The following is a 17,463-nucleotide window of genomic DNA, read 5'->3' on the forward strand; positions in this document are numbered from 1 at the left end:
GATGTGATTGTGCGCAAGGGATCTGCAACTAAATAATAGCTTTTAATCTTTTATATCTGCCTTATGTTCAACTGCCCCAATACTTATGCTCATATCAATGAGTGGGATGAACTCTAAAAGTGCTGTTCTTTTTATTTCGTAAAACATGTTGAAACGGCTAATAATGAAATGTGACATTCTGTGGTTTTGTCTCATATTCCTCTTTTAATCATATTTGCAAATGTCTTGACTCCACAGCCAACAGAGCAATTTTGTCTTTACTGTTCCAATACTTATGGAGGACACTGTATATATGCGTGTGTGTGTGTTTGTGTGTGTGTGTCTATATAGATAGCGTTGTTGCCAGTTATGAACAAAGAGGGTGGTATCTGGGTATAACTTCTTTTTGAGTTATGATGCAGAAGTACTGCATTCTACTTCTGCAAATGAAGATATATCCATTGCAGTTTGAACTATGTTACTGGGCCTTGGGTTGTTGTAAAGAAATCAATGAAATTACTATTCAGCATCTCTCGCTTGCACTCTCCTCGCCTGCCTGTGTGTGTGTGTTGGAGAAAAAGACAGAAGAGAAAAAGACAGACTTCAGTAGATATTGCTGAACCGGCTACTGCATTGGCAATACAAATGTACCATCTTTTTCCATGCCAATAACTCATGCTGAATGTGAAAATAAGAGAAAGAGAAATGGATGTATTATATTGATTTGCATAGCTGATTAATGGTACCTCATGGGTTGTTCATTTGTCAAGGCTACATGTGAATTAATGTGAATTATGTTGCATACCCTTCATGCATTTATTTGATATTAATCTATTAGCTTTAGAATACAGATCATGCAATACAAACTGTTTGTGAGTGCATATGTGTGCGCATATATAATGTATGCTCATTTGTCATTTTAAAATTAAAATTTATGGGAAGACTGTTACCGCTTGCAAAAACATTCAGGTAGACATTTCAGCATGCAAATTGTTTTGTATGCATGTACTCTTAGGTCACAGTGCTTGTGTATGTGTTCAGTGTCCTACAAGCAGACTTAATTTACCACTTTCCATTAAGAAGCCTCCAGACCTGCTGTGCTCAGCATGATCTTGAAACAAGCCTGGCCTGCATATCTGATCATGCTGAATTAGTTATCTAAAGTACTCCAAACCACCTTGTAGTGGTTTGTCCAGGACTGTACCAGCCTTGACCAACAGTGGGTTTGAATTTAGAGCACTGGAATAGAGTTTGAGTTGGCATGTGAAAGACCAGAACTTGTCCAATTTTAACAGATTCTGTTACGCCCTCATAACCGCCAAAGGAGGTACAAAGGGTCTGTATTTGTTTTTTGCACATATTTTGCAGAGCGAAGGCCTATTCACAAAATGTTTGGGACAAAAACATGCATACGATATAAGAGGTGAAAAAAGGCATCTCTGAAGTCTTTTTTTTTATTTTACTTATGCCAATTGAAAGAAAAAAATGTTTTCAGAGTATACCAAATGGTTATGCGCCAAAATTATACACCAACACACCTACAATATACAGTCATGGCCAAAAATTTAGGCACCCTTGTTAAATAGGATCAAAGAAGGCTGTGGAAATGAATCTGCTTTGTTAATCCTTTTGATCTTTTATTTTAAAAATTCACAAAAATCTAACATTTCATTAGATAAGAAGAATTTAAAATGGGTGGAAATATCATTATGAAATAAATGTTTTTGTCTAATACACATTGGCCACAATTAACGGCACCCTTTTATTCAATACTTTTTGAAACCTCCATTTGCCAGTTGAACAGCTCTATATTTTCTTCTATAATGCCTGATGAGGTTAGAGAACACCTGACAAGAGGTCAGAGACTGCTCCTTATTCCAGAATCTCTCCAGATCCTTCAGATTCCCAGCTCCATGTTGGTGGTGCTTCTCTTCAGTTCACCCCACTCATTTTCTATAGGGTTCAGGTCAGAGGACTGGAATGGCCATTGCAGAAGTTTGGTTTTGTGCCCAGTGACCCATTTTTGTGTTGTTTTTAGATTTGTGTTTGGATTATTGTTCAGTTGGAAGATCCAAACATGGCCCATAATAAGATTTCTAACAGAGTCAGTCACTTGTTGATTTTATATCTGTTGATATTTGATAGAATCCATGATGCCATGTGTCTAAACAAGATGTCCAGGACCTCCAGCAGAAATATAGGCCCATATCATCAAAAATACAACCGCATATACCATTGTACACATGATGGGGTACTTTTTATCCCTGTGTTCACCAAACCCATCTTGAGTGTTTGCTGCTAAAAAGCTCATTTTTTAGTTTCATCTGACCATAGAAGCCAGTCCCATTTGAAGTTCCAGTCGTGTCTGACAACTGAATATACTATAATTTGTTTTTGGGTGAGCTAGGATAATTTTTCTTGAAACCCTCCCAAACAATATGTGGTGATGTAGGTGCTGTTTGGCTATTTTTTTTAAGGTTTTCTGACCCTGAGACTCAACTATTTTCTGCAGTTCTCCAGCTGTGGTCCTTGGAGAGTCTTTAGCCACTCAAACTCTCCTTCTCACCATGCATTAGGATGATATAGACACACACGTCCGCTTCCAGGCAGTTTTGTAACATATTATGTTGATTGGAAATTCTTAATTATTGCCCTGATGGTGGAAATGGGAATTTTCACTGCTCTAGCTCTTTTCTTAAAGCCACTTCACTTCACCTTCTTTGATCATATTTACCAAGGGTGCCGATATTTTTGGCCATGACTGTATATTTTGCATATCAAAACACATTTAGGTGAACACGCATCTAAAACACATGTACAGAAAGTGAACATGTAAGCTATATCGCTAAATTGTTCTGAAAATCAGATGATATTTAGACCAACAGCATCATTGATTGTTGCATAAAAAGCAAAAGTTAAATACATAAGACACTTTACATACAATAGTTTTGTGAGTTACTTTAACCCCCGGTTTCACAGACAAGGCTTAAGCCTAGTCCTAGACTAAAATGTAAGTCTGAGCTGTTTGAACTGAAATAAACTTGCACTGATTGATCTTAAAAAGTGCTTTTGTTTTGTCTCAAGATGCACCCCGGTAATGTTTTTTCTAAGCATGTTTATAAAAATTACTTAAATGTCCTAACTGAACTATGGCCTAATCCTGGCTTAGTCTAAGCCCTGTCTGTGAATCCGGGCCTAAAACTATTGCTTTAACTATTTTCATTGACAAAACAAAGTAAAAGCAGAATCAAATGTCTCCAAGCAACACACAGTAGGGATGAATAAATCAGTGATTTTGACCAAATCAGTTGATTGAATGATTTACAGTATTGGCTCACTCACAGACAGCCACTTGTTTTGTTCCTGAATAATAATTTAAAAAAAAAATGGTTTGAATGAATCATTTGAGTGAATGAATTAATACCTCACTCATAAAGACAGTTGTACTTATTTCACTCCTGAATGAATCAATGTCTTAGAATAAATAGTTTGAATTAATAATTTAATAAATCACTTATAAAGACTGTCACTTGTCGCCACCTACTGGCGTAACAATGTAACCTGCGGAAAGAGTCAATGAAAGATCCCCACCAATAATGCTCAGCCAAATTTAACAAACAGACAAGTAGAACAATTTAAATAGAGGAAAGTCTGAGTCCTGTGTGTACTGCAGCGGTTCTCGATTCCAGTCCTCGCGCATGTCTAAGACATGTAAACTAATCTAACACATGAACACACGCATTCACACATTCACACGTTGCAGAAAGAGAGAAAGTGAGGAAAGGATGCGTTTAGAGAAGTGAAATCCCAAGTTTACAGCAATATGTGCAATTGCATAGACCTGAACAACCATCAATCACTTAATTAACCCTCGCATTGAGTTTCTTAATGAGGCTAAAATATGTATTAAATGCACCAGCTCAGCAAAAATCTGGAAGTTACTTGCTTGTGTTGCCTTTGTGCCTTTGGATTCCCTTTTATCGTCATCATTGCAGAACGGATGTTTCCTGAGGTTGCTGATTGGCTGACAGTTCAGTGGTTGTTTGTAGTGATGTCTTGGGAAGCCAATCTTGGGCGTTGGCTGGAGATGGTTTCAGAGTCAGTTGCTAGTTGAAGTTTGATGCAGTCGGAGCTGGACTTTGCGGCAAACTTAACTTTTGAACACAAAACTCAACGGAAAAAAAAGAAACTAAAGTAAAAGAATAAAATGATATAACGAGACTAGGTGTTTTTTCTTCTCATCGTGGTAGCAGCTGGCATGCAGGCCGAAGCATGCTGGAATGGCGCTTAAAGAACACAGAAAGTAATGACAAAAAGCATGGCTAAAAGTTAGAAGAGCAGAGAGAAGGGTAAGAAGGTGTCCTGAGTTTTTAAACTCTGCTTTTTGACACCTCCCAGTGGTTGTCTTGACCAATTAGATACTATCCTGGCTCGGGGTGTTGCTTTGTTTCTCCACCCAATCAATAAATGAACATGTCGTGGTCAGTCACATTGTCCGAATTTTCCAAAGTATTGCAAAATATACTTTTGGATGTGATTTCTATAACCAAAATATGATACATTTGACAAAGAATTGATTGGAAGAAGCGTTTAAAGCATGATTTTTCAAACTCATACATACCAAACACGAACATGAATCCTTAAAGTTGTTCAATAGTTATTAAAAAGACATAATATATGATTAAAACATGATAGTCTAATGTGTGGGTTACATACATAATATGGAGTTATAAGATGATTTGTGGTGCATATGGAAAAGACAGTCTCTGCGAAGTTCTGTGTAGGACATAAGGACATGTTCTGTGAGCAAAGGAATTTCAGACTGGCCTGTGTCTTCTATGTGGGGGAAAAGTCAAGCTCATCATTTCTATCGTGGAACACATGTGATGGCCATCTCTTTGACCATCAGTTTTGATTGCTTGCCCCAAATTTGACAGTCTCCTTCCTGAGTTGGAATTATCAATAAGCGTTCCTTTTGTTTTAATGTTGCAAGCTGCTCACTGACAGAGTTGGTTGGTTCGCTTGCTTAAGACGAGCTGAAGCTAGGGATCCGATTTATGACGTCCTGTTGCCCTGGGGCTTCTCTGTGGAATTTGCTCTTTTGGTGGTTCTAACACCAGTCTGATCGATTCTTAAATGGTCTGATTCACTCTGATATACATATTAGTATGTAAAATGCATATAAAAATTCAAATGTCACTGTCAGCAGCAATTACCATGTCATCATTTATGCATTCTCATCATCCAGATAATTTATTAACAGCCAGCTGGAGTTCCTGGATTACACACGGCTGTGATGTGGTATGTGGGTTAGCTGGGGAGCTGTTATGTTTTATTACAGCTGCAATCTTTGTGGATCGCTGAGTTCATGAGAGATATTAAACATTTGCTTGGAGGTCACACACAGCGGGGTGTTAACGACTGATACTTTGTTTAAAAGCTGCTAGCCCTTCTGATTCCTGACAATAATGTCAGATTGTGTGTATCCACAAAGTGACTTTCTAAAGTGATGAGTTGGTTTAGCTAAATTATATATAATCACATAATCTGCACTGTTTTGTCCCTTTCTTTGGTTGTTGTTGTTGTTGTTTTTAATTCTTAACACTCATAGCAATAGTTTTTCTACACAATGAGAAGTCTGTGTGTGATTTTTGTTTATGTTCTGCAGCTGTGGTCATCCTCTGAGTTATGAGGAGTTAATGGTTCAAGAATCAAATGAGATGAAGTTCACAATGCAGGTTCGTGAGGAGCCTAATCATCCAGTCCTGTCATTCATCGTTACGACCGTCACCGTTTATAAGCAGCAGTCATTGTTCCATTCAAGCAACTATTCTTCCGGCATCCCTCCACCACCGCTTCTCCTCCTTTAAATCCCTTCTCTTTCATCCACACTGTATCATCAAGCCGAGCCTCGGGTTTCGAGCCTCCTTCATGGACAGCAAGCCAAGTTTGTTTTACCATTACCTGGCAGGGCTGAATGGGCAGGCGAACTCGTGAAACATTTTTATGCAACAAAAATATTAAGTGTTAATGGGGGGATATTTTTGGGGGGATATTTCTGCTCTTTAGTTGCACAAACATACAGTTACACATTTGTTACAATGCCCACAATCTAATCCAACCATAATAACACAATAAATAAAATTACCATTATACATATGTGACCCTGGACCACAAAACCAGTCATAAGTAGCATGGGTATATTTGTAGCAATAGCCAACAATACATTGTATTGATCAAAATTATAAATTTTGCTTTTATGGCAAAAAATCATTAGGATATTAAGTAAAGATCAGGTTCCATGAAGATATTTTGTTAATTTCCTACCATAAATATATCAAAACCTAATTTTTGATTAGTAATATGCATTGCTAAGAACTTAATTTAGACAACTTTAAAGGCAATATTCTCAATATTTAGATTTTTTGTGCACCCTCAGATTCCAGATTTTCAAATAGTTGTATTTCAGCCAAATATTGTCCTATCCTAACAAACCATACATTAATGTAAAACGTATTTATTTGGCTTTCGGATGATGTACTAATCTATATAGTGTCATATTTACGTATAGTGTCCTAGTGCAAGTTTTACTTGGGGAAAATAAAAATAAAGCATGCTAGAGAGAAGTCTCTGAAAAAACATTTCATGGCTGAGCCAAAAGAAGACTAGTGCATACACTGCAGAGCAAGGACACGGTGGTAAAGTATGAAATGTGGCATCATTACTACTTTGGATGTATGGGGATATCTTTATGAGGACACAGGGCCGAGAGGGGCCCTGGTCCTAATGAAGACAGATGGAGGTGTACTTTCTAATAAGCTGGGAGGGGTTATGATGACAGGCCAATAAGGACAGCTATTAGACGCTGCCCTTGTGACTGCCTGAATAAAATAAGAACCTTTCATTATAAGACAAAGCACGAGCTACATGCACATTCTTACGAGACACTCTTTCACAATAGGCGTGATATAGGATGGGTGTCAACACACAGAGACACACAGAGGGGTAATTTCAGGGAACAAAGCCGCCTCCAGAAGCTCACCGCTGAGAGAGCAGGTGGGTCGACTGGGATAGTAATAACTGTAGTCAGCTGAACTGCAGAATGAACCTTCATTTTCTATCATGCAGACTTTATAATACTGCCCTGCTGCTCAATGCACGCACACACACACACACACACACACACACACACACACACACACACTCACACAGACAGACATTATTAAAACATCCTTTCAACGAGGCTCTCTCTAACACACACACATAAACACATTTACCCCCGACACAGACTGACTTCGTGAAGGACCCACCACCCACACAGACATATTCTCAACTCCACACTTTACTGAGGTCACACTGCTTCTGTAGATTAACACACACATGCAGTAATACTCCTCTGTGCTTTTATCTCCCTTGGGAACAGCTGAGTATGGTTGTACTGAGCCATTGAAAAAGCGTCATTAGTAACACACAAAGTGAAGACAGGTGTGCGTGTGTTTGTTATTGTCCACAGTGGTGACATGTTGAAAGGTTGAATATGTGTGAGTGTATTCACCCACACAAGCCACAAAGGCCAAACGATATCAATTACAGACACTGTGTGTGGAGCAGGTCTTGTGAAGGGCAGAATTAAAACTGCCGTATAACCTCACAAATCTATCTATCTATCTATGTTTCTGTCTGTCTGTCTGTCCGTCTTTAACTATGGGCATTGTGGTGTGGTAGAAATGACAAAGCCATATTTATTTAGAAATTTGCCAAAATCATTTTTCACAATAAATATGAAAATGGTTATGTATATTTTATTCGTTGTTTAGATTATCAGAATTTGAATGTAAAAATGTATATCATTGATGGATTTCCACATTGTAAGATTGAAAGTACAGAAAAAATCAATAGAGGACGGCAGAAAGGTAAAAAATATAAATCTTGGAAGGCACATTAAGATGTTTCCATAATAGTTTTAATGTGACCATTATATAACAAACAGTTCTGTTAGTACATTAGTTCAAGTTCAGTATATATATTGTTCAAAAGTTTGGGATCAGTAAGAAATTAATACTTTTATTAATATGCATTAAATTGTCCAAAATTGACAGTAAAGGCATATATAATGTTACAAAGGATTTTTTTTAAATGAATATTAAAATAAAAAATATTAAGCAAAACAACTTTTTTAGCATTGATAATAATAATAATAAAATATTGAGCACCAAATTAGAATATTAGAATGATTTCTGAAGGATCATGTGACACTGAAGACTAGAGTAATTGGTGCTGAAAATTCAGCTTTGCCCTCACAGGAATAAGCTACATTTTCAAATATATCCAAATGTTTATTTTAAATCATAATATTTCACACTATTACTGTATTTCTGTATTTTTTTATCAGAGACTTTTTTTTTTTTTTTTTTTTTTTAACATTTATAAAGTCTACCAACCCCAAACTTTTGAACTGTAGTGTATCTTTCCATGCATCTCATGCACACTGGCACACTGTAATCCCTTCCTACTACCGAGTCAAATAAACCCTCCTCACCTAGATTAGGTTTTTAAATTACATTTATTGTTTCTGTACCTGTTTTCCATTTGTGTGGTAGATGTTGATGATCTATTCAAGCAACATACTGGGAGAATCCCTTTGTTAAGATGGCAGAGAAAGACTGTAATTCAGAGACACTTCAAAGTGCTGCACACACCCTGCAACACTAAAGACTCATTTAAAAGTTCTTATCTGACAGGCACACAGCCCTTTCTTTCTCTCCCTCTAATCTCTTTCTGACATTCCCTGGTATTTCTTTGACTGACATCCCCTCAAAACGATATTAATACATGGAATGTTTTTGAAGAAAAGTACATGCACTTCAGTTTGTGTGTGTGTGTATTTGTGCTGACCGCTATAGAGGCTTCTCTTTGACTGAAGGCTGTGTGTATTTGTAGACTGTCACTGTTTTGACGGATACAGGCCTTCAAATTGATACAGTGAATAAGTGTCTTGTTGACTCAGAGGCTTTAGGGATTGGAGGATTTAACGCGAGTGACACTCTTTTGAGATATCTACTTCAACGTGCCTTACTTCAGATGAAGATCTGCGTTTGTGCATAAACTAGGGATGCACGATATTATCGGACTGATATCGAAATCGGCCGATAATGACTTTAAATGTAAATATCGGTATCGGCGTGACATGCAAAATTATGCCGATATGTCTTGCCGATAAGTGGAAGGGGTTAACTCGCATGTCCTCAGGGTGTGCTAGCGATTAGATCACGTCAGCAATGTGGCTCATTCTTGAAGCAAAGTTTTGTCTGAATGATGAATAGATTGACTGTTATGGATCGCTGCATTTAATGTGTGAAGGCATGTACAGAATGACGCGTTCGGTGTGGGATAGAGTAAACAGTTATAGCACAAGCAGGGGCAGCAGTGACAGCCTCCCCCAGGTCCTAATGCCCGTTCGGTAAGTAGTTTTAAAGTAGGGGCGCAGTTGGCCTACTTCTAATTAAATTAAAAGTAAAATAGCCTACACAAATAACATTTAGACTGTGTTTCTGATTAAATAAAGCAGTAATTGATGTAATAAAATAAGTATGTTTTGATTTAATGGTCAGAAGCTATAGCTTACATGAAAAAAAAAATCACAAACATGACACTTGTAAATTAAATAATTTTATATATACTGATTTATTCATTAATGTGTAACGTTTTATTTTTTAAACAAATCATGAGCTCTAAAAGATTTTCAGAATTTTTACAACTCTTTTGTTTTAGACCATCTACAAATGTTAAATCTTAAAATAAAATATTAGGGTTAACACTGCATCTTTCTGGGGGGAAAAATGCAGCGATTGATATAGTTGATTTATATTTATTTTCAAAGCTTCAATGTACTGTTAAAAAAAAACTTTATTATTTTTTATTTAATTCTAATAAATAAGTTCTTGTTAAAAACTAACCAAAATTAATAATATTTTGCTTATAATTTCTGCACAGGAGAGACTTGGTGTTGTTTCCAAACAAAAGGAAATATATCGGTATCGGCATCGATATCGGCCAAAATTAGTTGAAAAATATCGGCATATCGAATATCGGCAGAATTCCAATATCGTGCATCCCTAGCATAAACGCTGACCCATGGTAAAGCCCCCTCCCTAAGCACCTTTCACAGCGTCACTTTATTAGCCTACTGTACAAAACACCACTCACATGCCACTACAAAGACATAATGACTGGTTTTGACACCAGCAGACTTTTCATGGTTCACATGGGACAAAAGACTTCAAATGTTGCTCTATCAGCCTCACGCAGACTAACGTAATTGGCCTTCAGTCAAACCTGAATCCTCTGATTACTCATGCGATAACATATGTGCTTGTGTGTGTGTGTGTGTGTGTGTGTGTTCGTGAGGGCTTAAAGAAGGACAAATTGGGAAGTACTTGTCTTATTCTGTCAGGTGATGAAAGACAGCATTGGTGCTATACCTGAGGAAGACGGAATGGAGAAACGGAGGGATTAGTAAGAAATGAAAGAGTGCAAGAGCACTAAACACTTGATTGTGCATGATGGCTGCGGGCCTCTGCTCGGCATCAAAGCTCAGTAATGTGCCTCTGTAATTACTGTGTGTTTAGTAAACAGGGATGCAGCTGAGAGGAGCGGAGTATGCTGATGTGTGTTAGTGTGGGATTCACTGTTGCCCATGAAGGTTACCAAGAGTTACATGACAAAAAATGTATACATATTTCTCCAACCCTTTCTGAACCCAAAGAGTTGATGAGAAAAACACACCAGAAATGGACACCCACAAAGATTTTTTTTTTTTCAATTGAGCAATATCACACAAGCAATATTTTTTGATTATCTATCTGCGTACTGGTATTCACAGCCGTATTGGTATTACTATTGTATAAAAGCAATATCACACCTGCAATCGTGATGGCTGCACAGCTGCAAGTGTGATACTGCTTTTATAAAATAACTCAAGTTTGTATTGAGCAACGTACATTATTTTAGACACATTAATATTGCCTTTCAAGCCAGAAACAAAACAAAAAAATATATATTTTGAACAATAAACCAAATAACTACATCTGAATTTAAAATGATGAAGATTCAGCTGTCACTTATTTATACATGGCACAGCTACAAATGTTTTGCTACGTAACACAAACCATAAAAGTTGAGTTTTTACTTTACGACATTTGCTAATGAATTGCTTTCCCCACACTGACCCCTATATTAAAATTATAGATATATTATGTATTATTGGTAACACTTTATTTTAGGGTCTCTAAACTAGTTGCTTATTAGCATACATATTACTAGAATATTAGCCATTTATTAGTACTAATTAGTAATTAAATACATATTAATGCCTTATTCTACATCCCTACCCGATACCTAAACTTAACGACGACCTCGCTAACTATTAATAAGCAGCAAATTAGGAACTTATATGAATAAGTGTTCCCTATTCTAAAGTGTTACCATATTATTTATATTATTATAGGTCAGTGTTTCAGCCATGCTTCAAAGTGACTGATGTAACTGATGTAACTTCTAGAATTCAGAGTTCCCCACATGTAAATACAACTTTGCTTGTTCACTAATTATGATATTTATGACTCCACTTGAAGGGCACATAATAAACACACAAGCGGAGTGACACAATAGTCAATAGTCCCAGTGCTCTTCAAAATCAGCACTTGGAACACCACAGTCAAATCCAAGGGCCATTTAAAAGCAAAACAAGAAGCAGGGCAGTGCAAAAAAACAAGGTATCGAGATACATTTTTAAGTTAAGATTAAACATGCACAAAACACCACAAACAATGGGGAAAAAACACACACAAACAAAAAAAAAAAAGTTGAGCAAACTTAAGTTTAAGGCAATCAGCTTCAGTAGATTTTTGAGTTCTTAACTAATTTTTTTTAGGAGATTTTTGAGTTTTCTCAACTTTTTGTTGCATAAACTTAAAACAAGAAGTTGAGAAAACTCAAACATCTTCTGTAGCTAGTTGCCTTAAACATTTTAAGTTTGCTCGACTTTTATTTATTTTTTTACAGTGCTGTAAAAAATAATTTACAGATTTTAATTTATTTTTAATATAATAATAATAATGGATAAAACATGTTTGTGTAAAATATATTGTAAAAAATAAAAAAAGAATGATTTGGGGCCCTTTATGCCTGTTATACCCTGTCCTCCCATAACGATGGTCCTGCTTGTAAAAAAAAATAATTCTGCTTCCATATCTTCCAAAAATCGAAGACAAAACGTAAAATGACCTAGTAACCATTTTTTGTTGATTACTTTTGTGTCCCCTTGTGTCTCAGGATTAACACACTCGTTAAAGTAATATGTAGAATATTCACAGGAAAGGGGTTTCTTCTTTAAAAGTGCCATAGGTGGGATACTAGTTAATGGCGGTTATTTATTTGCCGGGATGACAGGTTTACAGTGGAACTCCTCCTAAAGTCATTACGGTGCCATGGGGAGGTGTTTTGTGCGGTTGGTTACTGTCCCCACCCACAGATGCATTACTCAGCACAGCAGTGCTATATATATTGACTTTGTTAGTCGCTAAATGTGTGTAAATAACTTTTAGAGGTCCCTAAATAATAGGGGGAAAGGATAAAGAGAAATGGAGGTTTTGCTGAATGTGTAACAAATCAGAGATTTTACCAGAATAATAATGTATACAGTGGTATCTGCAGTAAGGCTTTTCCCCTGTTATATACAGACAATATGTCTGCTTTCAAAAGTTTTTTTTAGGTGTGAATGTTCAAATTTACAAAGGTAAAAACACATTTGCATAGTTTTTCTGATAAGCAGCATGCTTTTCTTGTCCTGATAACTGTTTTACAGACTACTGAAAAACTAGAACTAATTGATTAATAATCCACGTAGTATAAAGTTTTGAATTGAGCATATAAATTGTAAATATTAAATATCATCGTGCTAATAAAATGGATGAAAACAAGAAAAAACACAAAAGCTGATGTATGAACATTTACTACATATACACCTTATACACCTGTCTACATACAACAATTATACAAAACATGCTCTATGTACATAAAATGATTCCTTACTCATTTAAACAATAAATAAGGTTTATGTATGGGAAGAAACGAAACACAAAGAATAGCAAGTGTTCTCATGCGCAGTGAAACGTGTTTTTCAATAGAATGATAAGCCATTAAAAAAAGCAAATACACACTGAATTGTCACTTTAACTCGAGTATAAACAGTTTTCACACCTAGTACTGGTCTACAGTCAACAATTATGATTTGAATTTTAATTGGGACTTTTTTGTTTGTGACTAAAATAACAGCAAGCTTGAATTTATGGAACCAACAATATGCAAAATGCATGAACAAAGCCTTTAGGCCGATACGGCAACATAATGACCTAAAAGTATCAAGAAATATATTTGAATGCCAGTTTGTATACCCAGTGCTGATGAGACTCTTTTTAGACAAGTGCTGTCAAACGATTAATCGCATCCAAAATTAAAGTTTTTATTTACATAATATATCTGGGTGTACATATATACACACATAATGAATATGCACAGTAAACACACATATACTATGTAAACAAATTTTATTTTGGATGCGATCAATCGTTTGACAGCACTATCTTAGATGTTTGCTGCACATGTAGCATTATAGGCAATGGCTCGTGAGCACCAATGAATCTGAACTGTTTCAGAAGAATAAAGCATGACACACATTACACATTCTCCGCCGTATGGACATGTGACACCAGTTTCCAAATGTGAGAGATTGACAATGTGATTCCTTACTCTAACATGCACACACACACAACCCTGACTCATGTAGGAGGCGGTGAATGCTTTTATAAACCAAGTCATCGTTCATCTCCTGAAAGAAAGGGGCAGTATTTTTGTGTCCTGATGTAAACTGACATGGACAGTTGGAGAAAAATACATTGTGTGGCAATGTGGGTGGGGGACTTTTGTGTGTGTGACTGAACATGTGCTGAAACTGCCTAACCTGATTCTGTCATTGCAGGCTCCAGGCTATAAAGCAAAATACAGCCACTCAGACAAGCCCCATCTCACACACAGACCACAGAAAGTGCTACGAAGTCTGGAGAATGTCACAGAAGGCCGAAAGTTTGCTAAGATTAAAGGCTGAACCAAAAAAAACACAAAATAAGGAGTGGGATCAGATCCTGGTCCAAATCTCAAATTGCAAATCCAAGTCCAAATGTTTCGTTTCAACACCAACCAAAGATTGCTTGTTCATTTCAGAGATACACAATATTCTCCTCTCCATCAGTATCTCTGTTCTCTGTCTCCATGGTAACAAAGGGCTGGTTGACGAGCAGGACGTCGGCTTGATGAAGCCCCGCCCCCGTTACGCCAGCTGACCAAGATTCTTGGACATGGCCGAGCTGACCCACATCTGTGAAGACAAGATCGGATGTTACTATTCATCATTGTCATCAAGTCACCATAGTTACATTATTCATCATTTTCTTCATGTTGATCCATCATTTTCCTTCTTCAGTGAAGCACAAATGAGATCTGAAGCAGAATGTTTTGCATAAAACTGTGGATTTTGGACAGTGGATGATATTTTATGATACAAAGGTCCACAAGGCTTTGTGTGCTATATTCCAGGTCCTAGATTTTTTATATTTAAGATATTCACTGATAATCTTGCTAATGTATGTGTAAGGAACAGACAAAATGTTGAGACCATCTATGTTCATTGTATGAAGAGCAGAAGCTCCTTTTGTATTTTACCAAAGAAAATAATATGGAATCAACATTTTTTATTTTTGAGCTATTATGTTAATGCTCATGTTACTACATTACGGTGGCCCAGTAATGCACAACACAATGAAATTAGTACAATGCAATGGAAACAAACCGCAACACAATGAAATTAGCAAAACACAACGGGAACAATTCACAACACAATGAAATTAGCACAAAATTAGTCCTATGCATTGTGGCGATTTCATTGTATTGTGGAGATTTCGTTGTGTTGTGCACTATTGGGCCACTGTACTACATTCATGTAAAAGAAAAAACATCTAGGTCTAATCCACACAAGGGGTTCAGCTCAAGCGCTATCACGTCATTAAGATTCATGTGATGTGAATGAAACTGATGAATCCCTCTCATTTCTCAACAGGGTCTATGACCCAATTTCATTACCTCCATTCCGAATGTTTGTGTATGTGAGGTAATGTTGTTAGCTGAGCACTGTGTGCATAGTGAAGGTCAAACATTAACTATTGTGAGGCCATGGTCTTGACCACTAAATAAATAGTCAAACAAAGCAGTATTATATGCATGTTGAGTTAACCAGCACCTCAATCAAGGCCTTTATAGGACAGGTAACATTCATATTTATTCACTTCGATTAAAAAAACGAACTGGTACCGTAGACTGTAAGGAGATCTTTCATCGATGACCATTGGGGACATACAAGCATATTTAATTATGGCCTTCACCTGTGTATATCTCTACTGAAGCTCTCCTTTGTTCAGATATTGCTTTAAACATGTTCATGTGTCATCAGCATAACTGTTTTGGCCCTAGATGTTCAATTAAGGTGTCATGTCAATAACAGGGTCATCTGTTTCAGAGCTTTAGCCCAATTCGATCTCATCTATCTCAAAGTTTTATTATTGTTTTTGAAAAAGGTCTCTTATGCTGACCAGGGTTGCATTTATTTGGTCAAAAACAGTTTAAAATATTACTAAAAACATTGTCATATATAATATTGTAATTATTATTATACATCATTACTATGCATTGTGGGTATTTGTGTTAAATTAGACCCTATGGTAGCTGATAAGATTAGCTAGGAAGTGGGACCCTAGTCTAGCTAAACGTGCACACTTGTGCATACTCGGTCAATAATGAGAGGGTTAATGAGGTGGTCAATACACACACAGTATACCACCTTTTAAAGCAAGTAAATAAGATGGTATCTACTGTACTGTAATATTCACCTGTGAAAACTTGAATTTCACGTCGGTGTTCAACAAGTACCTTTAGACAGTACAGAGATGAAGCGTACGAATGTGTTTGTGTGAGAGAGAAGGACAATTCATAATGTTAAACAGACAACTCGGACAGCTCATGTGTGAAACACAGATGAATAAGTTTCTCTCCCCTCCTCTCCCTTGTAAGATGACAGGTCACTCTGTAATGAGTTTGGTAAAGATTTTTTAGATCAATGTTCCAATCAGTCTCCCATAGCTGGAGGCCCTTGATTCACACGCCACTGTCAACCCAACAGTCAATAGACAGAATGCGTAATTGATCGCAGAGACAGATGTGTACCTGCGTGTGATGGAGTGAGGATGAATCTGTTATTAAACACAGAGCAAATCAACCTTCACTGCTGCAACACAAGTTTTAGTAACGATTCACAAGTTGATTCTTTCTTTTGCTTCTATGGTATAGTTAATTAATCCAGCTTGACTTTCTGCTCTGTTGTTAACTATGTGCAACTATATAATGCTAAAAATGTGCCAGTCGTTAGAGATTCTGCAATACCTTTTATACTGCGGTATATCCGTGACAAGATTGAGTCAGAAAACTATAGCACATACTCCAGAGTGTGTTGCAGATGGACGCTTCTTGTGTGAAGAGTTTGGGTGATTATAATGGGAGAGATTTGTTTGGCTGCGTCACACCATGTGTCTGGTGCAGTTATGATATAACTGTTTACAGTTGCCAAATAATGTTACAACTGGTATTTTAACCGGCTCATCCAATCATTTGTAATTAATTACTTTTTTGAGTCTCGTTTTTAACTCAAGTGCTCCGTAATGTGAAGCTATTTTCACATAGTGCCAGACTTCATCAGTTATAATCTCAGCCTTTGGTTTGAGATTTAATATATATTATGAAAATATTATTGAAAATCTAGGTAACACTTTACCTTAAGCCTTTATGTATAATGCTTTATAAAAAATGTTTTAATGCATTAATTATGCCTTGTAATGCACTTTAAAAGGCATCGAACTATCTCACGAATAATTGTAACCACAGTTAATACATTAAAGCACTTATCAATTCATTGTTACACTATGCATTTTAAATTTGGTGCTAATTGTTTACTACAAGATATAATATATTGCAACGTACTGTATGAATAATTATAATGCATTATACCCTTTAATAACGCATTATACATAGGCTTTAAGTAAAGTGTTACCAGAATATATTATGGTTTACATAAAATATTAAGCAGCACAACTGTTTTCAACATTGTTAATATTAAAAAATGTTTCTTGAGCAGATCAGCATATTAGAATGATTTCTAAAGGAACATGTGACACTGAAGACTGGAGTAATAGCTGCTGAAAATTCAGCTTTGCCATCACAGGAATAAATTACTTTTTAAAACACAATATTAAGATTTTTGATTAAACAAATGCATAGCATTTTTATTTTAGGGAGTGGGGAATGTGCACCATTTTTTTTTAT

The 17,463-nt window shown here is 36.4% G+C and overlaps 1 protein-coding gene across 1 annotated transcript in view; it reads right to left on the minus strand.

Moving 5' to 3' along the window:
* Positions 1–12,974: 12,974 nt before the first annotated feature.
* Positions 12,975–17,463, minus strand: part of LOC306869959 (rho guanine nucleotide exchange factor 28-like) — a 73,465-nt gene continuing 68,976 nt past the window's right edge. The window contains exon 36 of the mRNA XM_079416935.1: positions 12,975–14,413. Within this exon, the coding sequence (XP_079273061.1) occupies positions 14,256–14,413 (158 nt within the window). The 3' untranslated portion in view covers positions 12,975–14,255. The remainder of the gene's footprint in view (positions 14,414–17,463) is intronic.

Source organism: Barbus barbus, assembly GCF_936440315.1.
Source record: "Barbus barbus genome assembly, chromosome: 5".
Taxonomy (NCBI): Eukaryota; Metazoa; Chordata; class Actinopteri; order Cypriniformes; family Cyprinidae; genus Barbus; species Barbus barbus.